Below are 27587 nucleotides of genomic sequence, written 5' to 3'. Positions count from 1 at the left end.
AAAACCACATTAAAAAATAAATTTCAAACTTGCCAAATGCACTCTATATGACAAACTAAAAAATGTGTGAAAGAAAACAAGTTTACAGATTAAAAATAGAACTACCCTACGACCCAGCAATTGCACTACTAGGTATTTATCCAAGGGATACAGGTGTGCTGTTTTAAAGGGACACATGCACCCCAATGTTTATAGCAGCACTATCAACAATAGCCAAAGTATGGAAAGAGCCCAAATGTCCATTGATGGGTGAATGGATAAAGAGGATGTGGTGTGTATATATATATACAATGGAGTATTACTCGGCAATCAAAAAGAATGAAATCTTGCCATTTGCAACTATGTGGATGGAACTGGAGGTTATTAGGCTAAGTGAAATTAGTCAGAGAAAGACAAATATATGACTTCACTCATATGAGGACTTTAAGAGACAAAACAGATGAATATAAGGGAAGGGAAGCAAAAATAATACAAAAACAGGGAGGGGAGAAAGCATAAGAGACTCATAAATATGAAGAACAAACAGAAGGTTACTGGAGGGGGTGTGGGAGGGGGGATGGGCTAAATGGGTAAGGGGCATTAAGGAATCTACTCCTGAAATCATTGTTGCACTATACACTAATTTGGATATAAATTAAAAAGTTAAAGTCAAAAAAAAGATGTGTGTGTGTGTATATATATATATATATATACACATATATACACACACACACACACACACATACTCAATGGGGTGTTACTGAACAATCAAAAAGAATGAAATCTTGCCATTTGCAATAACATGGTTGGAACTAAAGTGTATTATGCTAAGCAAAATTAGTCAGAGAAAGACAAATATCATGACTTCACTCATATGTGGAATTCAAGGTACAAAACAGATGAACATAAGGGAAGGGAAGCAAAAATAATATAAAAATAGGGAGGGGGACAAAATATAAGAGACTGTTAAATACAGAGAAAAAACTGAGGGTTGCTGGAGGGGTTGTGGGTGGGGGGATGGGCTAAATGGGCAAGGGTTAAGGAGGACACTTGCTGGGATGAGCAGTGGGTGTTATATGTAGGGGATGAATCACTGGATTCTATCTCTGAAATCATTATTGCACTATATGCTAACTAACTTGGATGTAAATTTTTAAAATTAAAAGAAAAATTTTAAGGGAAAAAACCACAAATTTAAAAAAAGATAAAATGCAGAATTTAAAAAGAAATTTTTCTACATAAGGTAAATAGATACTAAAAAGGGATAGTGTTTAAGTGGGTGTAAGGAGATGGATGTTTTCGTCTGCTGCTAGTGAGAACAAATTACTACCATCTTTCCAGAGAGCAACTTGGCAACATGTGTCTAAAGCCTAAATGTGACCCATTTGATCCAGCAGTTTCACAGCTAGGAATAAATGTTAATGAAATTGCCAGACAGAATCACAGAAATAGACTTACAACGATGTGCATCCAAGTGTTGTCAGTAATAATAAAAAGTTGGAAGCCATTTTTTTTAAAGTATATTTATTTTCAGAGAGTCAGAGACAGCGGGATTGCGGGAGGGGCAGAGAGACAGGGAGAGAGAAAATCCCAAGCAGGCTTCACGCTGTCAGTGCAGAGCCTGACAGGGGGCTCAAACCCACAAAACCGTGAGATCATGACCTGAGTGGAAACCAAGAGTCAGACCCAATGGACTGGGCCACCCAGCTGCACCAAAATTTGGAAACCATTTAAAGGTTGGCTAAGTTCCTTGTGTTATACCTGTATAATGAATTATGTTGACTTTCCAAATAAAGATGAGAGGTATATTTATTAAAATGGAAATATATTCAGAACACCATAACACAGCATATAAACTGACCCCCTTGTTCAGTATCTAAAGATAAATATATCAACATGTTTTTATAGGCATTTCAAAATTGGGGGTAATATCCAGATGTTAGAAGTGGTTTCCACTAGGTGATGGAATTATGGTTCATTTTTATATAATCTGTTTACCCTCACATAATTTCTAATTTTTACAATAAGAATGTTTTGTTATGTATGCAGAAATAAATGTAGCGTTATTTCCATTTTCAAGACAGTAAGTATGTGTATCAACAGCTTTCTTTTTTTTTTTTTAATTTTTTTTTTTAATGTTTATTTATTTTTGAGACAGAGAGAGACAGAGCTTGAACGGGGGAGGGTCAGAGAGAGAGGGAGACACAGAATCGGAAGCAGGCTCCAGGCTCTGAGCCATCAGCACAGAGCCCGACACGGGGCTCAAACTCACGGACCACGAGATCATGACCTGAGCCGAAGTCGGACGCTTAACCGACTGAGCCACCCAGGCACCCCAACAGCTTTCTTGCCTACAGTAGACCCGTTGGTTATTCCCATTTCTGAGTGGCTCTATTGTCCTGCTCTGTTTTCTTACCTGATCCATTTCTAGCTCCCCGTATTAGTACATATGTTGCCCCTTAACTTTATCCCCATGCAAATTTTGGTTTCATTTTATGACATGTTTTTCTCTTATACAGAGGGGCGTAATTCTTGATTTCCCCCATCCCTGGATCTTCCTCTCTCACTCCTAAATAATCTGCCAAATTTTGTCCATTGTCATCAAATGTGGCTCTCAAGCAGCTTTACTTCCAGATCTTCACTGTGGCCGTCTGAACCTAAGCTGTCAGTTATCTCCTACACAGATCTATGTAGTATCCTCTTAGCTGAGCTCCCAAAGGCAAAGCAGCCAGGTGTCTTCCTGAAAACTAACAGTGACTCAGTCATCCCCTTGCATGTAATAACTCTGTGGGATTTTATGGATCCCTTTATGTTGTCATGAAACGCCCTTCACAGTGGGACCCTCCTCCTGTTCATCCCACCCTCTGTCACAGCCCCTCAACTCCTGAGCATTCCTAGAATGGAATGTTTCCCTCGTGTTCCTTACCTGTGTACACTCTCCCTTCCTCCTGTGCTTCTTTCCTTTCTAAATACCTCTCCAACACCAAGTGCCAATTTTATTTCCTCTGAGCAGCCTCTCCTGACCCCTCTAGGGAGGAGTAGAAGCCCTCCTTTTTTTTTGCATGTTCTTATTGTATTATGCTGAAATACACCTGATTATGTACTGGCCTCCCGCAGCCTCTCACCCCAACTAAGGCAGGGAGCTACTTAAAGACAAAGGCTGCTTTGGGGGCACCTGGGTAGCTCAGTTGGTTAAGTGACTCTTGGTTTCTACTCAGCTCATGTCTTGTGGGTTCAAGTGCCACATCAGGCTCCACACTGACAGTGTGGAAGCCTGCTTGGAATTCTCTGTCTGCCCCTCCCCTGCTCTTTCTCTCTCTCTTTCTGTCTCTCTCTCTCTCAAAATAAATAAATAAACATTAAAAAACATTTTTTTAATAAAAAACAAAGGCTGCTTTCGAGCAGTGCTATATTCCGGCTGATGGCACACACTCTCGCTCAAGTGTTCATTGCATGTGGGCCAAGCCCATTTCTCCCTGTGACCCAGGCTATTTATTTGGACAACAGTTTGTTCTTAATCATTTGATTTTTTGACCTTTTGAGATGAAACAAGAATTCTGATCCTTTCTGTGTGCTTTCCCTTTTTAGGCTTCAGATGATGAGTCTTACATCAGTGATGTGAGTGATAATATATCTGAAGACAACACCAGTGTTGCAGACAACATTTCTCGGCAAAGTAGGCATCCTTTGAGCTTCCAGGTTGTTCTGTCTTCTTGAGAACCCTGGTGATTCAGTGAATAATCATTTTCTCTCCTTACTAATTGTTTCTTCAATACATTTTATGTTTGTACAATCTGCTGAGGTAAATGGTTGAAAAATCTGTTAGGTAGATGCTTAAATGAAAAAATTTTACTTCTTGCTTAAACCAAAAGTTCGAGTCTTTCTTATTAACTCTATGTACTTTTTTTTAAAATTTGACTTATCTTTTCTGGACTATTATTTGAGTTTATTTAATACCTTGTTTAAAAAAAAAAGATTATACGTTGACATTTTGTGCATTTATTAGCATCCCTGTGTTGAAATAATTCCATTCACTCTTGAGAGAGTATAGTGAAGGCGTAAGAAATGTATCACAATCATAATTATTTGAAAGAGTTATTTCCTTCCTAGATGTGATGAAATCAAAAAAGCGAAGTATCTTTTATTATGATTCTTGTCTTTCTCTCTTCCAGTCTTGAATGGGGAGCTTACAGGAGGGGCCTTCCGAAATGGACGTCGAACATGCCTGCCAGCTCCCTGTCCTGACACCAGTAACATTAACCTGTGGAATATCTTGAGGAACAACATTGGTAAAGACTTGTCTAAAGTCTCCATGCCTGTGGAGCTGAATGAGCCACTCAACACGCTGCAGCATCTCTGTGAGGAGATCGAATACAGTGAGCTTCTGGACAAGGCTTCAGAAACTGATGACCCCTATGAGCGCATGGTAATAAATAATAGAACAGCGCTTTTTAAGGATTCGTCAACCCTAGATGTGGACTAAGGCAGTATTCATTAGGATGGAATCTTTGGGTTTTGTGTAACACTCTCACCAAGCAGTTCGCGTAAATTGGGCAGGGCCGTAAAGTTCCAGATACCTCTATAGAAGACATATGCTTTGTGACTTATCTTTGTCATGAGTGTTTCTGAAGTTAGGAGGTAAAGGTATCACACTCCTTATAGGTCTGAAGCGTTACACGGCCTTGCTTTTAGCTTTTCCTGAAAGCCAAGAGAGCCCATTTGTTCAAGAACTTGGGTCAGAAAAAATAGCCTCCTATTTGTGCTCTGCCCTGGCCTCTACTCCATATGACTGTGGAAAACCTGACTGCCCTCTGGAAAGAAAGCACCAGCAGCCACGAGCCTCCTGCACATGGCACTAAGCTATGCAAATGGCATAACCTATAAACTAGGTGTCAGAACCATTGAACTCTGTGACGCTCCAAAAACTGGGTGACAGGTGAATGAAGAATACTTGGCCTCAGTTGCCTGCTGTTTCCCATCCAAGTTGAGCCTCATTTCACTCCTTTTTTTACCCATGAGTTTATGAAGAGCCTGTGCAAATAATAGAGAATGCAAATGCTGCCAAATCAGCCCCCATTGACAGGGGGGTGTAAAATCTAGAGGAATGAGGGACGAACAGACCTGGAAGTAGTCTCTCCTATATTATTTTCCTTTCTTAAATGTTTTAACAGGTTCTTATTGCTGCATTTGCAGTTTCAGGATATTGCTCCACCTATTTCAGAGCAGGAAGTAAGCCATTCAACCCTGTCCTCGGGGAGACTTACGAATGCATTAGAGAGGACAAGGGATTCCGATTTTTCTCAGAACAGGTAAGCCCAACTGGACTCAGTGAGGTTTCTGTGCAGAAACTATAGGAAGACAGTTTGACGATGAAAACGGCTTTTTTGATAAACCACTGCTTTCAGTGGGGTATGTTACCAGCTTCCAGAAAACTCACTTTGCTTATCTTTTAATGTATGTAACTTCTCTAGAGAGTGTTTATATAAGCATGAAGTCTTAAAGTGACCGATTCAGTAATTTACTTACACATTTTGAGAATAATTCAGTAACAGAGATGGATGAGTTGACTACTTTTTTATTTGGGGGTAGCCTGTATATGTTGCAAAAAACTTAATCATTTATAGAAGTTTTAACACTGATGACATTGCCTTCTTTTTTGTTTTTAATTACCAGGTTAGCCACCATCCACCCATTTCTGCCTGTCACTGTGAATCCAAGAATTTTGTGTTTTGGCAAGGTTTGTATTTCAATTATAACTTCAAAATCCAATGAAACAGTTTCTGCTTTCTAAATGTACATTATGCTCAGGTTAGATTTCTGCCTTTGGAACTCGGAGAATGTTAGTAATTGGTGTGGAGTTGAGTTTGAGAAATTAGATTTCCTGGCTTTAAACATGAAACCATTTGGGAGATGAAATTGTATACGTAGGCAACAAAGCCCTAGAGACAGCAGAGCTCCATGCCCACTATGCCAGCTCAGGGCTATCACTCTACCTCATTATGCCTCATTATCTGCCCTCTATAATATGGAGGTTCTAACTGCTGCCTTCTTGTTTTTTGAGTGTGTTCAAGATCTTAATTGTGAAAGAAGTTTCTGTGGCACATCATCTATGGCCACAGTCTATTTACATATGTAAACATTGTGCTGATTTGTGGTCTTTAACTCACTGAGGCTCAGGGATTTGAATTGAAGTCTCTACTTAACCAGAATGTTTAATCACAATGTTACAAACTTACCTGAAATTACAAGTTTCAGAACCCCTTTTGATTTTTAAAGTTTATTTATTTTTATTTATTTTGAGAGAGAGAGAGAGAGTGCATGCGCATGAGCAGAGAGAGCGAGAGAGGGAGAATCCCAAGCAGGTTCTGCACTATGAGCTCAGAGCCCAATGCAGGGCTCAAACTCACAAACCACTAGATCATGACCTGAGCCGAAATCAAGAGTCGGACACTTAACCGACTGAGCCCCCCAGGTATCCTTCAAAACCCCTTTAGAAAGAAAACTATATACAGTTGACCCTTGAAAACACTGGGGTTAGGGTGCTGACCCCCACAGTCTAAATTTCGTGTTACTTCTGACTCCTCCAAAAACTTAACTACTAAAAGGCTACCATTGACCAGAAGCCTTAACAATAGCATAAGCAGTCAATGAACACATATTTTGTATGTTGTATGTATTATGTACTATGTTCTTATAGTAAAATAAGTTAGAGAAAAGAAATTGTTATTAAGAAAATCATAAGGAAGAGAAAATATATTTATAGTACTGTACCCTATTGATCAAAGAAAATCTGCCTATGAGTGGACCCATGCATTTCAAACCCATGTTGCTCAAGGGTCAACTGCATATGTACGTTTAACCATTAAGTATAAATTGTTCCTTCATGTTTGGAAGGGAGCGTCATTGCTCACAGAATGCCTCTTCTCTTATGCACTTTCTCAACCTGGAAACACACAAAATGATAGAGTACTATGACTGTATTTGATTGCAAAATGAGAAAATAAGTCATTTCTTGGTCATAACAAAGAGTCAGAAATTTTGTGGAAACCACACTAAGCTCCCTTACTTACAGTCCATCAAAATGGGGCCAAGTGGTTATTACAAATGCATAGGCAAACCTGAGTGTCCCCCAGTAACACATAAAGCCATCATGTGAGATAAACATCATATGAGCCCTGGACCATATCTTAACAACCAGCATAGGAACATCTTCCTTAGGTTAATTTCATTTTCTCATAAAACTTACTTTCTGTATTAGAGATTTTATTTTTTTACTATTTTCCCAAATCATATAACTTTTCAAATCAATATGTAAATAAATCCATGGTATTGCCTTACTGCAATTATTTTTATTATACATCTTATTTTTAACATGTATGTTAACTCTTTCCACCATTTAGTTAAGACTTACAACAACATTTATCTAGACATTAAAGCACAGTAGAGTCTATGTGTATATGTGTACGTGAATATTCATACACACATGTATATACACATACTGTTCTGAGTTTTTCCCAGTTGTATTAGTTGAAACAGGTAAGGAACATGTGTCATGGAGAAACATAGACAGTAGATTTTTTTGGTTCACAGTTAATCTTTTCACCGTGGGCCATCCCCAGGTACTTGATATGTTAAATCAACAATATAGAATCAATTGTGATTGCAAAAGTTCTTTGTGGAATGTGGAGTGTGATACACATGTTAGGTTTTTATAGAATAAATGATTAGATATGGAATATATATTTCTTCTCTTCTCCCTATGTTGTTTAGATATCAGATGGAAAAACAAGTTCTGGGGGAAGTCGATGGAAATCCTGCCTGTTGGAACACTGAATGTCATGCTTCCCAGGTAGGTTGCTCTCATCTTCCTTTTGGTCTCTTACCTGCTTTTCTAAATCAGAAATGGGCCTTTGAAACTCTAGAAGGTGCCAACAGTCCATTTCTGTGTATGCCCAAAGCTTCTGTTAACATCTCCTAAGTTTTGAGAATGGATCCCTCCACCAAAAGCAAATGAGGACTTTAGCATCTATATCAAAGCTCCCTACTTCTCTCTGCTCATCCTCCGTTCATCAAGTCAATACCAGCCACCTACCTGTCCCAGTCACCATGTCAGTTTGCATTTTACATCAGAGGTTCTTTTTAGCCACTTTTTTCTATATAATATATGTTTTCACTTTTGAATTCACCTTAGATCCGGGACTATTTCTAATGTCTAAGTTATTGAGGAAGAGTGATAAAATTCTTTTATGGTATTTTTCTAGAGGATATAGCCTATAAATTTTTTAAATTAATTGAAGTTTTCATTGAGGCCAAAGGCTTGGTTGTTGTTTTGTTTCTTTCTTCATTTGGTTGGTGGTGTTTTGTTTTGTTTTGTTTTTTGCTTATTTAATGACAGAATTTGCTGGTGGATTGGATATGAAAGAAGGTGGGGAACGGGAAGAATTCCCAGAACCACAAAATAGACTTTATTTGCAAACTCATGAGAAGAGTTTTCCCTCTGTATACATCATGGTGTATATAGAGTCTACATGATACCAACTCATAAATCTTCTTAGAAACTTAGAAGTGTTTTATTTTATTTTGAAAAATAGATAAATTTTATTAGCCTGGGTGGCTCAGTTGGTTGAGCATCCGACTTCGGCTCAGGTCATGATCTCGTGGTTCGTGGGTTTGAGCCCTACGTCGGGCTCTGTGCTGACAGCTCGGAGCCTGGAACCTGCTTTGAATTCTGTGTCCCCTTCTCTCTCTGCCCCTCCCCTGCTCGCTCTCTGTCTCTCTCTCTCTCTCTCTCTCTCTCTCTCTCTCTCTCTCAAAATAATAAATAAACGTTAAAAAAATTAAAGAAGAAGATATAGATAATGTGTAAACTTAAAGGCTATCTGAAGCTATGTCATCTCATTCCTTGGCAGAAACTCTGTCCCAGAATTTGCATTAGGTACATGCTGTGATCATTAGTCTTTTCTCAAAGAATTATTCACATCTTTGGTCTTAACTCAGAGTATGAAACAATGTGCTGAGGATAATCTTACTTAAAGTCCCATCCTACCATGCCTATCTCCTCCTTCAGATCCTTCCACAGCGGCGCATTACCTGCACTGTGAATCCAGCCAGACTCATTGGGACATCATTGAAGGCTTTCCCTGCTCCACCCCATCCACCTTGCCAGTCTTGCCACCCACCATTCCCGCTCATGTGTGGCACACCACTGGCAGGCCCCCAGATACACCATGCTATTCTGACCTCTGTGGCTTTGTCAGTGCCTTTTCCAGTCTGCAGCACCCTCCTTTCCACCCTCCAAGCTTAGACTGAACCCAGCTTCTCTAACAAATCTTCCTTGATACTTACCGCACGTTCCAGGCAGATATAAGGACTCCCCTTTCTCTGTTCTCATGCTACTTCCTCATCATATTTTATTGTAAGTATTTGTTTCCATGTCCATCTACCCCTACCATACTGTTGGCTCCAAGAGAGCAAGACACAGGTCCTATTCAACTTGGTAGCTTTAGCACCTGGCCTACAGGAAGCACTGAAATGTTCCTTAAATGAATAAGTCATATCATAAATATCCTTGACTACATAGAAATGTTCAACAAAGAAATGAGAGGGAAAAGGAGGGAAGAGAGACCTTTGGCCAAATAATATTCCCAGTAGTAGAAACAGTCATAAATATTTGTAACCTTTATTGTTTTTAACCAATGTTGTATTCTTCCCTAGGTATGGAGATTGCTATGTATGGAATAAAGTCACCACATGTATACATAATATTCTCAGTGGGAGGAGGTGGATAGAGCATTATGGAGAAGTAACCATTAGAAATACCAAAAGCAGTGTTTGCATTTGCAAACTCACATTTGTTAAGGTAAATAATATCACACAACAGTCAAGGAAAAAAAACAATATAAAGTGCTTTGTAAAGGAGAAATAAAACAGTTACCTTCAACAGCAGCAAGTGAATCTATCCTGTACCATTGATCCTTATGGGCATTTTAGATAAGAAAGCAGAACCTACTGGTAGAGTTACACAAGGCATCTAGACTTCTGAATGTGTGGAGGTCAAAAAAGGCACCATCTCAAGACAGAAGAAATACCCTTTCCAAAGAATTTTCTTTTTAAGCAGCCAGTCAGCACCCATTAGGTAAAATTCCAGAAAACACTTCTTGCCTATAGCGAGCCCTCTGGTTTCTATTTCTATTCCTGCTTGATTGCAACACAGTCAAGTGATCTTATTTTAGGGAGCTAATTATAATGCATTTGTCATTTTCTGAGGATGCGTGTGGATGATAGCTTCCAGTCACCACAAGCTTATCCAACTCTGCCACTATTATAATCCAAATACATTCAAGAAAAAACATCACCTTTATTAACAGGAAAAGATTCCTGGGATAGAAATGCTTACACAATATCATTTTCCCTTCGTGTCTGTGGTCCTAAGAGGAACACACAGTACTGCCCTCTTGTTTAGGCATGCTACAGAACTCATCATGGTACAGAGATCCCACCAGCCCCTTTATCTTTTCTACTCCTGATCTCATTCTGTCGTGGCAAAAGCGGGTAACATATTGAAGTCTTAACACTCAAAAATGTTCTCTTAGTAAAATCCTTTGAAACCATTTGGAAGGTCATGTTATTAATTGAAGGTCTTTATTTTTACTCAAGATGTTTTTTGTGTTTTCCTTTTTTCCTTGGAAAAAAAAGCTACTCATTAGGTGGCTCAGAACTGAAAAGCCAGGATCATTAGTTGGCTCTGGTTGGGTGGTGACAGTAAATGTGTGCATTTAATTTTGTGGGCCACGAGAAGCTTCGATTTAGGCCTGCCCCTAATATTTCCAGAGCTCAAAGCAAGAGTACAAATGGGGGCCCCAATTCCATATGTGTAAATATTTAAAATTTGTAGATCAAACCTACAGTCTTTCAAATAGCTTACATTCTGTTCTTTGACCTTGACAAATATGCCTTTTATAACAAAACCCCCAAGGCCAGATTGGACCCTTTAGAACTGTGAGCTGGAAACCTGGCAGCACAGGAGAACCAGACCCGATGGATGGCCTTCCCACTTTCCCCCCTCCTGCAGCTGGCTCTGTCCTGCCCCACAGGGGCCTTGGCCACACATGTGAAGGCAGTCCAGCTGCATGTCTGAGCTCTGTCCACACTCACCTCAAACACCACTGGCCACCCCTCAGGCCTAAATTCATACACTGGTGGTGGATGGTCTGCCCTTTGGATGAATGAATCCAAAGGAAAGGCCAGTGTGGACTGTGGAATAAGCTTAGAGTTGTTGGGAGGGGGAATTCTAGCACCTGATCTAGAAGGGAGCCATGGGATCCAGATGGGTAAATTCCCACAGACTTCTAGTCTCCCGGGGAGAAGCATGGCTGGAAGAAGGCCAGACCAGGCTTTTCCTGATGAAATTTAGCTATTTGTGCACACTATAAAAATTATTTCACAAATGACTTCTGCAGCATCGCCCATTGAAACTCATTAAAACCCATGAGCAAAGGAAAAATTTGAGATAGGAGGATCTAAGGAAGAAATTACTAACCTGTAAATTAATTTTAGGTTATTAGGATAGAAACAGAGTCTTTTCTGCCCTAGCATAGAGATTATCCCTTTCGTTAAAGAATGAAATCCTGCCTTTTGCAACAACGTGGGTGGAACTGGAGAGGATTATGCTAGGTGAAATAAGTCAGTCAGAGAAAGACAGATACCATATGTTTTCACTCATATGTGGAACTTGAGAAACATAACAGAAGATCATGGGGAAAGGAAAGGGGAAAAAATAGTTTCAAACAGAGAGGGAGGGAAGCAAATCATAAGAGACTCTTAAATAGAACAAACTGAGGGTTTATAGGGGGCGGTGAGGGACAGGGGAAAAATGGGTGATGGGCATTGAGGAGGGCACTTGTTGGGATGAGCCCTGGGTGTTGTAAGGGATGAATCATGGGAATCTACCCCCAAAACCAAGAGCACACCGTATACACTGATGTTAGCTAACTTGACAATAAACTGTATATGTATTAAAAAAAAAAAAAAGATGGGTAGGGGGTGGATGGAAGAAACAGGTGATGGGTATTAAAGAGGGCACTTGTGATGAGGGCTAGGTGTTGTATATGTTGAATCACTAAATTGTACACCTGAAACGAATATTACATATAGGTTAGCTAACTGGAATTTAATTAAAAACATAATTAAAAATTAGAAAATAATAATAAACTCATATTCCCACATCACACCACATACAACTAATTTGAGATCGATTATAATCTCAATGGTGAGTGGCAAGTCCATAAAGTTCATAAAAAGAAAAAAAAAGACTATCCCCATAGCTTGGAAGTAATCAAGATAATGTACTAGCCATACAGGTAAAAACTGATTACTCAAATTTCATTTAAAAAATTAAAAAAAATTAAGTTAAGCCAACTAACACTTAGAAAGCCAAACTTTCATATAAAACATTTTGAGGTAGATTTCTGGAAGTGATTTGAATGAGTAACTTGAAAGTTAAGAAAATTTTCCTTATGGAAATTATAGGGATTGGTGTTATTAAAGAGATCGGATGTTTTAATTGAGTTTGGTTTTTCCAGGTGAATTATTGGAATTCTAATGTGAATGAAGTCCAGGGGGTTGTAATGGATCAGGAGGGGAAGGTGGTGCACCGGCTATTTGGGAAGTGGCATGAAGGGCTCTTCTGTGGCGTGGCCCCTTCTGCCAAGTGCATCTGGAGACCAGGTGAGAGGGGTATGGGTGTCTTGCTTTAGGAGGGCACCTTGGGAATGTCATGTCTCATGAAGTTCCCCTCATGTTTGTTTTCTTTAATAGTGAGATTAAAAACGTAGATGCTTGGTGGGCCTGGGTGGCTCAGTCAGTTAAGCGTCTGACTCTTGGATTCGGCTCAGGTCATGATCTCACCATATGTGGGATCGAGCCCTGTGTCAGGCTCTGCACTGACAGCTCGGAGCCTGCCTGGGATTCTCTTTTTCCCTCTCTCTGTCTCTGCCCCTCCCCCATGCTCGATCGCTCTCTAAAAACATAAACAAACCGTAAAGAAAACCGTAGATGCTTAAGACAAGTATAGTTATATATTTTTACCTAACATATAAATTAGGTAAATCCCAACATTTGATAATAAGGAATTATAAAATTTAAGCCAAATCAGACATGTGGTCAGAGATTAGGCTTCATGTAAAGTCATTTTAAATGTAATGCCCACATTCAAAAGCTAGGTGTATTTATTAAAGAATTCAGATAATTGAACTGTACAAACTAAAGTCCTTATTTATTCTCTGTTCTAATAAAACAAGGGAAAGCCTGCAAACATCTATAATCCACAAATTCAATAACTTAACCAGAGTAAGTGATCTTACTTGAGCGGCAAAAAGCTGCATTATGTTGACATTTAACAAAAAGACATCAAGAGAGTTCTGGTAATACACTAGCAATACTTGAATATCAAGTGTAAATGGAATAAGTGTCCACCTGACATTTATTTTCACTGGAATTTTGTCAGTTACTCCTAACTTTAAAATTAGTTGTTGGTTTTCTAAGAAGCCCCAATGAGTATTTAAATTTCCTGTTAGTAGAGTGGTCAGTTCATTCAATCAGCTGCTATTTATTGAGTAGTGACTATGCATCAAACTTTAAGAGTTTGGAATACATCAACGAGCAAAGCAGACAAAGATCCTGACTTTGAGTTTAGTTAAAAAGTGCCAATAAATATTAACGTAGACCTGTGCCTTTTTCTTTTTCCAAAAGGAAGTAAATTGTCAAGTGTTTCTCGTGAAGTCTTAATGTTCATAGTTAATCACCCTGGCATTTAGTTACCCAATTGAATATTTGAGGGAGAATCATGGTATAGTTTAGCTAGTGAAGACTATTATATGTACATAGTTTTATGTTAAAGACTGTATTTTATTAAATATATAAATCTACCCGTTCTGATAATTAACAAAATGTTTCCTATCTAGCAAAATACAGCCAAGTTAATGCACTTAAGAAAAATCTTAATCTGATATTTATGACTATAAATTTAGTATTAGTGTGGGTATTAATTAAGCACGTGGGTTAAGAAGTCAGCTTCTGCAAGCTTCTTCCTCTTTGCCACTCACAGTGGTTTATTGGCACCGTTCCAGGTTCCATGCCAACCAACTATGAACTCTACTATGGTTTCACAAGGTTTGCTATTGAGCTCAATGAGTTAGATCCTGTGCTGAAAGATCTCCTTCCACCAACAGACGCCCGATTCCGGCCAGATCAGAGGTGAGCATGGCATTGATATTTGAAATGGACACTAGATCATGGCACGGCGGCACTATAGATGTCATCAAGGCTTATTTTCACCACTATCTTTTATTAATTGAATCATTCACTCATTCCCTCATTCGCCCTGCAAGAGTTGAGTCTTCTACCCTAGCCAGCATGATATTCATGGGTGATCATAACAGATACTTAGCACAACAAAAAGGTTCCCAAAGAAGATAACAGTTTTTAACAAAAGGTTTCCACCCCCAGCCCCCAAGACACCAAAAGTATGCAAATTCACGAACTCTGTCTCCACTAAAACCTCCTCCAGTGTTTTTACCTCTTTGTTTCTGCTACTCTTTAACATGGAGTATGTTTTAACCTGAGGAATAAGAAGATAAGCTACAGAAATGCTTTGAGTCAAAGTCTCGTGTTTACCCAGCATGGTTTTGACCCCACAGGGTATGAGATGTACTCAAAATACAGTACCCAGTATTGAATGTCCTACTATTCAATTCTCTTGTATTCCACCCCCCTCTCTAGAACATGAAGTCTCACTGTTTGACATTCACACTCATCAACACACTTTCTGTGTGCATCATATTGAAGTTTGCTTCATTTTGAAATTTAAAGACAGGTTTTGTAAGTTGCCATTGGGTCTGCTTTTTCTTTTCGATTCTATTCCAATATTCCCTCACTTATGACTCCTTTCCTTTCTGTGGCCTTTTGTGATTTCCTCTACTATTATCTTTTCTTTTTTCATCAGTTTTATTCTCATCAATAAGACAGGGACACTCCTTCCCTCTCATTCTGCTCTAAAAGTAAATGGAGAGCAGCCAGCTACCATCCTTCCTGTGGGCGTTAGCACGTGTTTTTTGGATAATATGGAGAAAGAGTACATCTGGTACTTCATGTTGTCCTAAGCCTGAGAGAGCACAGAAAAGTCTTCAAGGCCAAACTACTCACCTTTCATTCCTAGCTTTACATTGCTGTATGCGATACTTCAGTTGGCATCCACAGCAAGTAATGTTAATTGGTGGGCGGTCAGACAGAGGTAGTGTGGCCTGGGGCAGGAGCCAGGGGACATGACTGTTCACCACGTTATATCCTCAGCAGCCAGAAGGTAATCTTATACAAAATGACACTTTTTTTTTTTCTCAGAAAAGAGGATACAATATTAAAGAGATAACTGTGTTCTGCTTAGGTTTTTGGAAGAAGGAAATTTAGAAGCTGCGGCAGCAGAGAAGCAAAGAGTAGAGGAGCTGCAGAGATCACGCAGGCGCTACATGGAAGAAAACAACCTTGAACATATACCAAAATTTTTTAAGTAAGTCGGTTCATTCCCCAACAGGTGCACACTTTGCAAATGATTGCCACAAGCAGTGAGAAACTCCAGGTGAAAAAAAGAAAGTGAGAGATAGTTTAATGTCCAGGGAACTTCAGATCAAACTGATTTTGGTCACTTTGGTTTCGGTAGTGAAAATATTGAGCCAGATTTTGCACTTGTGAACAGTTTGGAACCATAAAAATAAATTCTCCTCAACAGCTCTTTTCTTTTCGTGGGCAGCAAAAAGGCTGCGAGTCTTGTACAAAAATGCTGTTTGTCCTTCAACTACACCATTTGGAATGGTGGAACCTTGCTTCCACCCCCTCACTTGGGGCCACGATGGGACCCCCACTGCCCTCAAGGGCATCCTGGCTTCATTAGTATTTCATTTTATTTCTATCATACGGGGCTTATGTCATTCAGATTTGGCCTTTCTATGGTGTGTTCACGGGTGATTATTACAGGATTATTTGCAGGATCATGTAGACATCACACAGAGTAAGCTGTATTTTCCAAATCCGTCTGTGGCCCTCCAGAGCCAGGCCGTTATCAGCCCAGAATAAGCTCATATGCTTTCAAGGTGCCATCTTGTGACTGTTCTGGGGAGGAATGCAGCCATGCCCTGCATGGCTGTTCTGGGGAGGAGTGCACCCAGAGTGTCGAAGGTGCACTCTGGGCATGAGCCTTGCCGAGGCTCACGGAGCTACTGTGGTTGTATACTTTTCCCCACAAGTGAAGCACAGACTGTTCTTGTGTGGGACCTGAAGCTCTTAGTACAGTACCTGCACGTGCTTTTTTAGGCACTGTTCACTTTCTAGCCTTGCCTGGAAGTGATTTATTCATGCCCTTAACCCCTCTCCCCAGGACCCCATCCACTTCCATTTCAACCAAACAAGAGGAACAAATATAAATGAGTTTCTTTTTGGTCAAAAATAGTCAAGCCATCAATAAGCAGATAGGAAACTAACTGGCTCACGAAGTACCACTTATACATACACATCTCATCTACGGGAGAGGGTCCAATTACCAGGTCATCTTGATGTGAGTGGAGTCTAATGTCGGTTTTTATATTTCCACAGAAAAGTTATTGATGCCAATCAAAGAGAAGCCTGGGTTTCTAATGATACCTACTGGGAGCTGCGAAAGGACCCTGGGTTTAGCAAAGTAGACAGTCCTGTTCTTTGGTAAACTGGGAATGTAGAGCTAGCCAACATATCACGCTCTGAATGAATAAATAACTATGCACAATTATGTTTCCTAGAGCTCCGCGTGGTTTCTGGGTCGACTGAAAACCGACCATTTGCTTTTCTATTCATCTTTATAATGGACTTTCAGAAGTGCATTAGACAAGGCCCCTAACCACTTTTGGATCCTTTCTGTTTTGCTGCAACCATATCCCTTAAAAAACATCCACGCCCTCCTTGAAAAGCAGAAAAAAAGGAGCAGAATATAAAATCCAAAGTCTGAAGTGTCTGTGAAGAAAACAAACTGTAACTGGTGCTTAAAGCTGATCCAGAGAGTTAAAAGCAACATGACGTCTAAACCACGCATTTGGTCCTTTGTCTGGAAGCACCATCCTGTCCTCAGAGAAGCTCCCGGGCCATGGCAGCTGGTCAGCTCAGACTTCGAGTGTGTCTATTTGATGTGGTGTACTTGTGCTGACCTTGTCAAAAAAGATGTGATACTTCTCAGAACCTGTTCCATCTGTACGCCATTGTTCATGCCTTAAGAAATGCAAAGATGTACAATAAATCATTTTTTAAATGTGTGCTCCTAGGTTTATGTGAAGGACAGCTCTTTTGAATCATGGCATGATTCACTTTCTGGGATCAGAACAATTAGGAGACTAACACATGGATTTTTGCAAAGTAAACGACACATGCTTTACTTTGATCTGTCGGCTACTGTATCATATATCCGAAGGGCAAGAAGGAAAAGGTGTGCTCAGTAGATCTCTGTATTCACATTGCTCGTCAAGTTCCTGTCCTGCCACCCGATAATAAACCCTCTTCGACCTAACCTCACAGTGTGCCCTGTTATTTGGCAATATCTGTATTTGATTTGAACACTTGGCATCAGTGTTAAAACCCTAGAAGGAAATAACAAAAAGCATGTGGCATTTTGTGTGGGCTTAGGAGTTACTGTAAACATAAACTGTTTCTGAGTGGAGCACAATGTAACCCCCGTGTCGAGCTTGTGCCCAGCCCATTGGCACCGAGTGGAAACCTGCTGGGAACAGAAGCAAGAATACTAGGGGCTTAGTTGCATTGTTTCAATGAGTTCTATGCAAAATCATACTTTATATTTTCATCCAGTGATTCTGTGTAATACATAATGACATATTAGGCATCTATCTTGCCTTTGGCAGAGATAGAAAACAAGCTCAAGAGTTTATCCTTCCCAGCAAGAGGGCGGGGGAGGGAGGAGGGAGGGGCAGAAATTCGCTTTGCATACTTCAGGATTTGGGTTTTTTTCCAGTATTCAGAGGCTTTTGTAAGAAACTTGCATCAGTGTTCCTGAGTTTCTGCACGTAGATGACTATATAAATGCCTGTATGTTTAAAAAAAAAATCTCTTTAGAGATTTTCCTAGAGAATTATAAAATTACATATATTTTATTCTTAGAGTCTTACCATCGGATTTTAAGTGTTACTTTAAACTCTGATAACAAGGTTATTGACATTTTACATTTTGTTATGAGGTATTGATTGTAGTGTTCTTTCTCCTCAGCAGAGCATTCTCCATAATCCACTCTCAAACCAGAACTGCCACGGAGAACAGAAGGAAACACTCTGGAGTCTCCACTAGGTGGAGCCGTGTTTTAGTTCTGAAATCCCTCCTTCCATCTGAGTGCCTGTATCCTGTGTACCCTATGGTTTTAAGTGAAATTTCCTTCTCAAGGGCGCCTGGGTGGCTCAGCTGGTTATGAGCCAGGTCATACTTCGGCTCAGGTCATGATCTTGCGGTCCATGAGTTCGAACCCCGTGTAGGGCTCTATGCTGACAGCTCAGAACCTGGAGCCTGCTTCAGTTTGTTTCCCTTTCTCTGCCCCTCCCCAACTTGTGCGCATGCGCTCTCTCTCTCAAAAAATAAACATAAAAAGTGTAATTTCCTTCTCAAGTAAACTCCCTAATCCATCACCAGATGTATGCATCCCACTGAAGCAACACCCTCCCTAGGATTCTCAATGCCTTTCATTCCCATTTTAAATCTATAGGTGGCTTGCCTCGAGATAGTAAAATTCTTCCCTTGTTATTGATTCTTTTGCTACGCATTCATCTTGACGTCTTTTTATCAGCATCCCGAGCTACATGCCTTTCATTTTAATTAAAACGTAATTAGAATTCGGTTGTCTTCCCCATAGGAGTCTGTTCACCCACAGTTGGTAAAGCTTTAAATACCATTTAAAGTGGTTCTGGTCTGTACTTACTAGCACTTTCCTGAATAGTCTCAAAATATTTAGCCTAAAAATAAGAAGAGAATTCGGCAAAGCAAATACACTGCAAATAGAGAAGTAGGAAGATGAGGTGTGACTGTGGATGTATCCGTTCACGCAGCTGCAAGAGGACTCAGGACCCACCAGGGAAGTGACTGCTGTAACCTAGCATTCAGGCTGTAACTGAGAAGAAGAATAACCACCAGAGAGGACCTTCACTAGATAATAAGTTCAGGCTACAAATCAGATAGGTAAATATTCATCAGAGCTAATCTGAAAAGCACTACAATGTATAATAACACCTTGCATTGAGAATCTCTTTGGAGATTCAGATATCCTTAAACTCCCAATTCAAGTGATCAATTCAATTTCAGTTAATATTTCTGTAATGCCTCATTCACAAATCTCCCTATTAAATGTTCATGCTGATGTAATGGCCTCACTCCCCCCGCCCCCACTTTTTTTTTTTTTTTACTTTTTACTAATACCATGGTTTTAGAATTGTGAGATACATTCAGTCTGGAATTTTCATCTGCATAATTTGGGGCTTTTGAGACTAGTTTAAAATGCAAAAGGAGAGAATAACTATTAGATCATTCCTGATGTAACCTGACTTATTTCTTAGAATTTTATATAAGCCTTTTGTGTTTCAAGGGTACTTTTCTTATTTGTTTTTCCCTAAAACAATCTAAAATAGAGGAAGACTTAATATATCTTTATACCTCCCCTGCGATTTATTCATAAGCTTCTTCATCTTTTTGAGCTGGTCATTAAGGAAAGCAGTAATAAGTGATGATGGTCCTGTGGATGCGGCTAGACTGAACAGATCAATGGCACACGCCAGCACTCAGAGGCCGACTAGAAACTAATTATTTTGCTCCCATATGCTGCCACCCAGGGTGCAAATTTACTCTCAGATTTTGCTGTTATTGTTTTTTTTTTTTTTTTAATTAAGTCATTGTTTTTCGTGGGTTACTTAAAAATACCGCATAATTTCCAGGCAGTTGTAAAAATAAAACTCATTTAAGATACCTTTTAATATTACCTATCAATTTATATGTGACATAAAAACTACCAAATCTATTTTCTGAGTAAGAGGTACCAGGGGTCGTCAATACACAGGATGCCTGGTTGTTGATTTTCCAAACCTTTTGTTCCTCTTCATTATTCTGGTCCCCGTGCCTTTCAGCAGTCCCACTAATCAATCATTAGCTCCTGCCCCAAAGAGCACTTGGAGGGCAGGGGTTAAAGAAGAAACTGATCAACGGTTTGTTTAGTTCTGGTTACAGCTGTGGCTGGAGATGACTTTATAATACTAATCTAATGTAAAAATTTGTTATTACAGAAATTAATTATCCATCTTGTCTAATCTTGTTCCCTATCATCCTAGATAATGAAGTGTTTGTGGGAGTAGAGCTCCTCACACACCAGAGGGTGTAATAAATGTTTGCACTTGGCTCAAGTTGTTATATAATGAATGTGGCACAGTAAATAGAGTTTGTGTACAAAATACTAGTTTATTTCTATGGGAGCCATTCTGTTCAGGATATATATAATGTATCTAATTAAACAATTATGAATCTATTTTGTGCTCTAGAAATGTTCTTTTGGGGGGAAGATGGAAAAAATGTAATTGGAGCTAAGATTAAGCTAAATTTTGTTGGGGGTTGTTTGTTTTCAAGACTTCCCAGTCATGTAGAAATACTGCTTATCAAAACAGGATTAAATCCTATAAGTTTTAACTGAATTTATTTTGTAAAGTTGATACATTTAAATTGTACATTGCATGAATCATTCTGTTAAATCTGACTTTGTTTAGCTTTAATACATAACTGAGAACATACCTTGCATACTCATGTGAGAACATACCTATGTGACTGAATCATAAGACCTTTCTTGCAGCCTTCGCTATTAGAGAAAATGGTAAATTGTTTAAGGGGTTAGTTTTAATTCCTTCCAAATGAGATCTAAAAAGGAGTTCTTTAAAAATCATTGGGATGAAATAGGACGCCCACCATTTGAAGCAAACAAAGCCCCATGATTAAGGCAACTTACAGATAATAGTTACCTGTCTGTTACATGCATCTTTCTGTTTCCCAAAACCACTCTCATTTTTTTTCTTCCTTCTCATCCTGACATAGTGAGGGACAGGGATACACATGCCTATTCTTTTGCACTGTGTCAACCGAGTATGGGGAAAATATGCAATATGTATGCACAATTGCAGGGTAATATATCAATCCTGAAACCCCTGTATTTAGCCTCTGTGGAACACTATTGAATGTTTGTGGATTAAAAATTGCCCCGTAATTCCATACTATTAGTTTCCTTGGCATCTTCAGATTGATAGGGGAAAAAACCATAAAACAAGAATGTCTTTATTTTCTGCAATTTTTTTCTATTATACTTTCTTTCTAAATATAAACTAGGGCTATTGTGATGAGAGGAATGTTGAGTTTTCAGAAAATGAGGCATAATTCTATTTGAGTTCACCTGTTTCTTCTTCCTTTAAGTTCAATAAGATAAGCAACAACTTAATACTGTTAGAGAAGAATGCTAAAACCATTATTATTTTTAACGTGTTTTTTTTGTTTGTTTGTTTGTTTTTTGAGACAGAGAGAGACAGAGCATGAATGGGGGAGGGTCAGAGAGAGGGAGACACAGAATCTGAAACAGGCTTCAGGCTCTGAGCTGTCAGCACAGAGCCCGACACGGGGCTCGAACTCACGGACCGAAGTCGGCCGCTTAACCGACTGAGCCACCCAGGCGCCCCTAAAACCATTTTATTTTAGGCACCAACTTCCCCACACCCTCTAGTTATCCTCATCTAGTTAGTTCTTTGAGAAATGGTGTGGTTGCTGGAAACTTCCTTCAATCATTTCAAGCTTATTGAGGTGTCACTGACATAAACTTTACATACATGAACAAGTAATTTGATATATTTGATGTATATGTACACGTCACACCTTCACCACGATCATGACAATGAGATCCATCACCATCAAACCTTTGCGCTGCCCCTTGATAATCCCTCTCCTGCTCCTCCCCATCCACCACTCCAAGGAAATCATTGTTCTGCTTCCATTACTTCTTAAAACCCGGATATTTTCTTGTATTTATTGCATCTGAGACTTTTCTAGAAGGCTGTGGTGCACATGGGGAGATGTGTGCCTCCAAACTCCTCCCATGCCACTACCCCAGGATCCAACATCAAACAGTAACACGTTACAAAAGATCTTACGTTCTAGGTCAGTAGCCCAGTAGAAATTCTAGATTTTAAAGGGAAGACAATTAACTATCTTTCATTTCAAAATAGCAATGTAAGTTACTAAATTCATTTCCATCTTCAGAGAGGGGGCCAAAATAATGGTAACACCGAAGTTGTTGGCAGTACTGTGGGAAGCATTTTCCTCTTGTTTGTAAGGAACGACTCCCCGACAAAGCCATGGGAATCTAGAATGACTGCTCTTGAAATGATGGCATCTTAATGATGATGAAGGAAGTAGCCTTTGCTGATTCATTTATTATTTGCCACCTTAGCCCCACTTTTGAGTCGCAAACATTTGAAAGCTCCAGTGTTCAAGAAGGCTGCCTTTCCATCCTTTCTAATGCACACACTCCCCATCTGGAGATAAGGTTGTTAAACTCTCAAAAAGACATGGAAATGAAGTAGCTGCAGTCCAGGGAGCTTCCTGCCATTGACAGCCCTGCAAGCTGAAAGCTTATTCCTGATTTCCTGCACCTCAAAGCCTGTTGCTCAAAAATAGAAAACTGTTCCAGAGACTATCAAATACAGCATGCTTGACATTAAGTGCTAATGAGGAGTCAAGAATGAAAAGAAGAGAAATGGAAACTGAGAAAGAAAATTAGGCTCCCTAAGTGACGCAAGGGTCATGCTCCTTGGGGGTGTGTGGATGGATCCCCGGAGGCCAAGTTATCGCCTTGGATGTTTATCTACACACAGATTTCTGAGCTTCCCTCTGAAGATTCTGAGTCCAAAGAGCTAGAGTATGGACCAAGAATCTGTATTTCACCAACCACCTTTGGCCCCCAGGGAATTCTGAGGCAGATGGGAAAGCTCCATGAGCATGGGCTGGCCTAACCCCCCACTCCCTGGTCCCTGCTCCAATCTCAGGATCTTGTTTGTTGTCTGATAGTGACGTTTGGGACGCAATAAGAAAATCTAGGAGGAATGAAAACCAACTAGAGCTTGGTGACTTATGACTCACTCTGTCATGTGTGGCTTTTTGTCACTTTGATGACTTCTGTCCCAAGGCCAGTGCTGTGATATGGAAGTGGGGAGGAGGGAGGACAGAACCCTGAAACCTGAAAGATGAGACTATGTTAAACCAGAGACCATCGAAGGGTATTCTTGAAGCATTCTAGCCAGCCCGGATAACCAGAACTTCACCCTTCAAAGCCATGGCTCAACCTCTCCTACTCACCTTCCATTTCCCTCTTAGACCTGGCTTATGCCTCTAAGGGAAGTTGTAAAATTAGGCTGATGGTATGCTCCTGGCTGGTGGAAGCCGCAAGGAAATTCTGTGGTAAAGCACGCTCCTGATTACCTAACAGATTTTCCTAGCTACGTAGAGCAGCAAATTCTTCCTCCATGTCAGCTTCTTCCCTGAAAATAATATATTTTTAAATGTTTCACTTGAAAAACCTCCACTGTGAAATTACTCTGCTTATAATTGGACATGTAAAGGCCATAGTCATATTGTTAGTTGGCATACGGTCATTTTGAGATAGAAAAATTAAATTTTATCTTATATGAGGGATAGACTTTCAAGCAACTTTCTACAGAAGAATAGCTTGTAGTTCAATTTCCTAATGAACAAGTAATTACTCACTGAAGAATATTGTCTAATCTGTGCCACCTCAAAATAAGAATTGTGCCTCTTCAATGAATGTTGTATACCAGAATGTTACATTTGTAAGAGCACAGGAAACTGAATAAATTTTAAACTGCATAAAGAGACTTGAGTTTTGTGTGCAATACATTCTAATGACCTTCTCACAAAAGGCGTAAATATCTGTATCTCCAGGAGGAGACTTCAAGTTGGATATAAAGAAAATTGAATACTTACTCTGACTTCCATTTCCAGCTTTTTTCATGTGGTAACAATGTAGAAACTGTTTTCAAATCAAATTCTGGAACAAAGGATTTCTCCCTGAATTTTGAACTTATTTATATGAAGATTTAGAGAGCTGGTTTCAGGTTTCTATTTTGTTTCTAGCTTATAGAAGTAAAACTATATATGGTTCTTAAAGGTTGCAAGGAACTCAAGATCTCACAGATTCGTTTTTTCCATTGCCGGGCTCTTGAGAAAGCCACTAGGGATTAGCTTTTCCTCATCCAATTGTCTTCCCTCAGAAGGAGAGTGTTCATAGGGAATGCTTTCTGTCACTGTTGAAAGCCCTGCCAATCAAATAGTGACAGTGTATTTTGCTTTTAGTCTTCATACACATTGTAGGCAGAAGATTTATCATTCTTGACCTCCAAGTCTCTAATTTCTTATCAAGAGGTGGAGGAAGAAATATTTTCAGAGGCAGTGTCAAAGCAATATACTAAACCTTTGGTCACTAGAATCCCTAAATCAATTTCTTAAAAATATTGGCAGCCTGCCTATTTCAATCCTGCTAGAATATGTTAAGCAGATAGGCCCTGGGGTTTCAATAGCCCAGTTCACTGTGGAACGTTCACGGGGTAGTGCCTTATCCAGACACTGTCCAAACACGGAGATGTGAGGGTCTCATCATGGCATTTCCAGGGGATGGGGTCCTAGGATTATACCGAGAAACATCCATGTGGTTGGCAGGAATGCACGAAGAAATCTTTCTTCCTTGTGTCCTTTTCTCCGTACATACCAGAAGCTCTTAGCTTGGAGAGATGGAGGGAGGAAAAGAGAGGGAGAGAAAGACTGAGAAAATAAGAACTCAAGATCCCAAAGAAATGCCCCTCCTCTTGCTGTATGTAATAAAGCAACAGGAAAACAAATTGAAAATAAGTAGCAAAGAGACACAGTAGATGAGACTTTTAGTTGCATAGTTTGTGATTATATAAACATCACTTTCCTGCTCCAACTATGATATCATGCCAGAGAATTAACCTCTTCTGAGTACACATAGTCCCAGTTACATACACTATTGCTGGTTTGTAGGTAGTGATTTCTTGGTTTACTTTTAGCTTCCTGGGTACAAAATTTAGATGCAAATTGGGATAAATACAAATGATCACCTAACTAGGCGGCTACAGGGCATCTGAATGCATGGGAGGACAGCAGGGCTGGGAGCTCTCCCAGCATGGCTTTTTAGATCAGCAATGTTCAGGTTTGAAGGATCAGCCCCGAGAGTTCAAACTCATTTTCTAAATTCCTCACAGTCTTACCAAACACAGTTAATGATATTTAGTGGAACATTCTAAACTTATTTTGTTCAGTGAAAAAGATGTTTTTCCACAAATAGTCTAGCTACACTGATGAAAATGCCTACAGCTAGCATTGTTAGAACCCCTTAGATTATTCATTTAGACGCTTTATTTTTAATTTGTTAGCATCTGGGACAAATCCTGACAACAAATCTATGAGAGTGTTATTATCCATGCTTTAAATTTGACAATTCTGAGAGAGCTTATCAATCTCCAAAGTACTATCTCACATTATACTGTCTTCTCAATAGATTTGGGGGAACCATAAGAGAGAATTTTTCTTTTTTCTAGCCAGTGGGGGAAATTTGCAAAGCTGCTAATTTATGGACAACACTTATGATTTTAGAGACATCCTAAACTCTACTTCTATAAGTTACAATTATGAATTCTCAAAACCGTAGGCCTGTAGCTGTATGAATTTCCTATTGGTGCTCTGATGAATTACCATAAACTTAGTGGCTTAAAACAATGGATATTTATTCCCTTACAGTTCTGGAGGGCCAGAAGTCCAAAATGAGACCTACAGGGCTAAAATCAAGGTATTGGCAGAGTAGGTTTCTTTTGGAGGCTGCAGGGGAGAAATCCGTCCCTTGTCTCTACCAGTTTCTGATGGCCCTCTGCGTTCCTTGACTCATGGCCACACCTCTCTAATCTCTACTTCTGTAGTCACACTGCCTTCTCCTTTTGCATAGTCAAATCTCCCTCCTTGCTTTTATTAGAAAACTGTGATTACATTTAGGGCGCTCCCAGATAATCCAGGATGATCTCCCCATTTTAAGATTTCTAATATAATCAATCTGCAAAATCTCTTTTGTCACATGAAGTAACATTCACAGATTCCAGGGATTAGGACGAGGACATCTTTGGAGGGCCATTATTCATCCTACCACAATGGATTGACCTAGCAGGAGGAGGTGAGTTGCAAAATGCAAATGCAGAGGAAGTAAAAAACCTCTCGCTAAATAACATAGAATTTAATAGTTGCTAGAGTTGAGACATCTAAAATGATTCTCTCACAAATCTATCATCTTTACCTAAACCAGTGCTTGGCATGTTGTAGGTATGCAAGAAATATATATATTTTTTAATTTTTTAATGTTTATTTTATTTTTGAGAGAGAGAGCACAAGCTGGGGAAGAGCAGAGAGAGAGAGGGAGACACAGAATCCAAAGCAGGCCCCAGGCTCCGAGGTTTCAGCACAGAGCCTGACGCGGGGCTTGAACTCACAAACTGTGACATCATGATCTGAGCTGAAATCGGCTGCTTAGCAAACTGAGCCACCCAGGGGCCCCAAGAAATATTTATTGAATGAATGAATAGATGAATACAGCTCCCCTTGGAGATTGCAGACAGAAGAAAATGAAAGTCTCTGTAGAAAATAACTTCAAATTTTTTTTCATTACATTAAAACCAAATAAGTATGTTTGAAAACTTTTTTGTGAAAAGGATTTTCCATTTCCACAAAAGTGACTAAATCTGCTCATTAAATGGGAAAATCAAATAGGTAACCATCTGGGATGGGGGTCATCAGTAAGCATCGATCCCTGGGTAGACTCATTCAGTGAGGCATACACCTTTAAAGATAAAGAAAGTGGGAACACAGTAAACCACATTTTAAATGGGACAATTCCTTAATAATGGCCTGCCTCTAGCCTTTTCTTTGGGTTCTCCATCATACTGTACTGCATCTGGCTACTACTTTAATAACAGTGGGTGACTAAAGGGGGCGCCTGGGTGGCTCAGTCGGTTCAGCATCTGACTTCGGCTCAGGTCATGATCTCGCGATGCGTGGGTTCGAGCCCTGCATTGGGCTCTGTTGACAGCTCGGAGCCTGGAGCCTGCTTCGGGCTCTGTGTCTCCCTCTCTCTCTGCCCCTCCCCTGCTCGTGCTCTCCCTCTCTCTCAAAAATAAAAAAGCATTAAACAAAAAATTTAAAAGAGTGGGTGACTAAAGGTATTCTAAATTTAGACTCAGGTCAGCACAATGACTAGACAACTTCAGCTGTTTCAATTGGTACTAAATGGATCTGACTTTGGAATAACCAACTCCCATCCCAATTAAATCCTGGATTAAAGCAGTATGAGAGCCAGACTCCTCTAACATACTTAACTTGAGAAGAACTGGGGCACCTGGGTGGCTTGGTCAGTTAAGTGTCTGACTTCAGCTCAGGTCGTGACGTCA

The 27587-nt window shown here is 39.7% G+C and overlaps 1 protein-coding gene across 12 annotated transcripts in view; it reads left to right on the top strand.

Annotated features, from left to right (window-relative positions):
- Positions 1-17560, top strand: part of OSBPL6 (oxysterol binding protein like 6) — a 213768-nt gene extending 196208 nt beyond the window's left edge. For all 12 annotated transcript variants that reach the window (XM_053907332.1, XM_053907327.1, XM_053907325.1 and 9 more), the window contains 10 exons: positions 3568-3655; positions 4152-4405; positions 5151-5288; positions 5653-5716; positions 7750-7828; positions 9694-9838; positions 12561-12705; positions 14106-14232; positions 15419-15541; positions 16621-17560. In XM_053907332.1, the coding sequence (XP_053763307.1) occupies positions 3568-3655; positions 4152-4405; positions 5151-5288; positions 5653-5716; positions 7750-7828; positions 9694-9838; positions 12561-12705; positions 14106-14232; positions 15419-15541; positions 16621-16729 (1272 nt within the window). In that variant the 3' untranslated portion in view covers positions 16730-17560. The remainder of the gene's footprint in view (positions 1-3567; positions 3656-4151; positions 4406-5150; positions 5289-5652; positions 5717-7749; positions 7829-9693; positions 9839-12560; positions 12706-14105; positions 14233-15418; positions 15542-16620) is intronic.
- Positions 17561-27587: the final 10027 nt, after the last annotated feature.

This window comes from Panthera pardus, unplaced genomic scaffold (assembly GCF_024362965.1).
Source record: "Panthera pardus isolate Hobbes unplaced genomic scaffold, ASM2436296v1 HiC_scaffold_10, whole genome shotgun sequence".
In the NCBI taxonomy this organism is placed as follows: Eukaryota; Metazoa; Chordata; class Mammalia; order Carnivora; family Felidae; genus Panthera; species Panthera pardus.
This window is presented reverse-complemented; position numbering and strand designations above follow the sequence as displayed.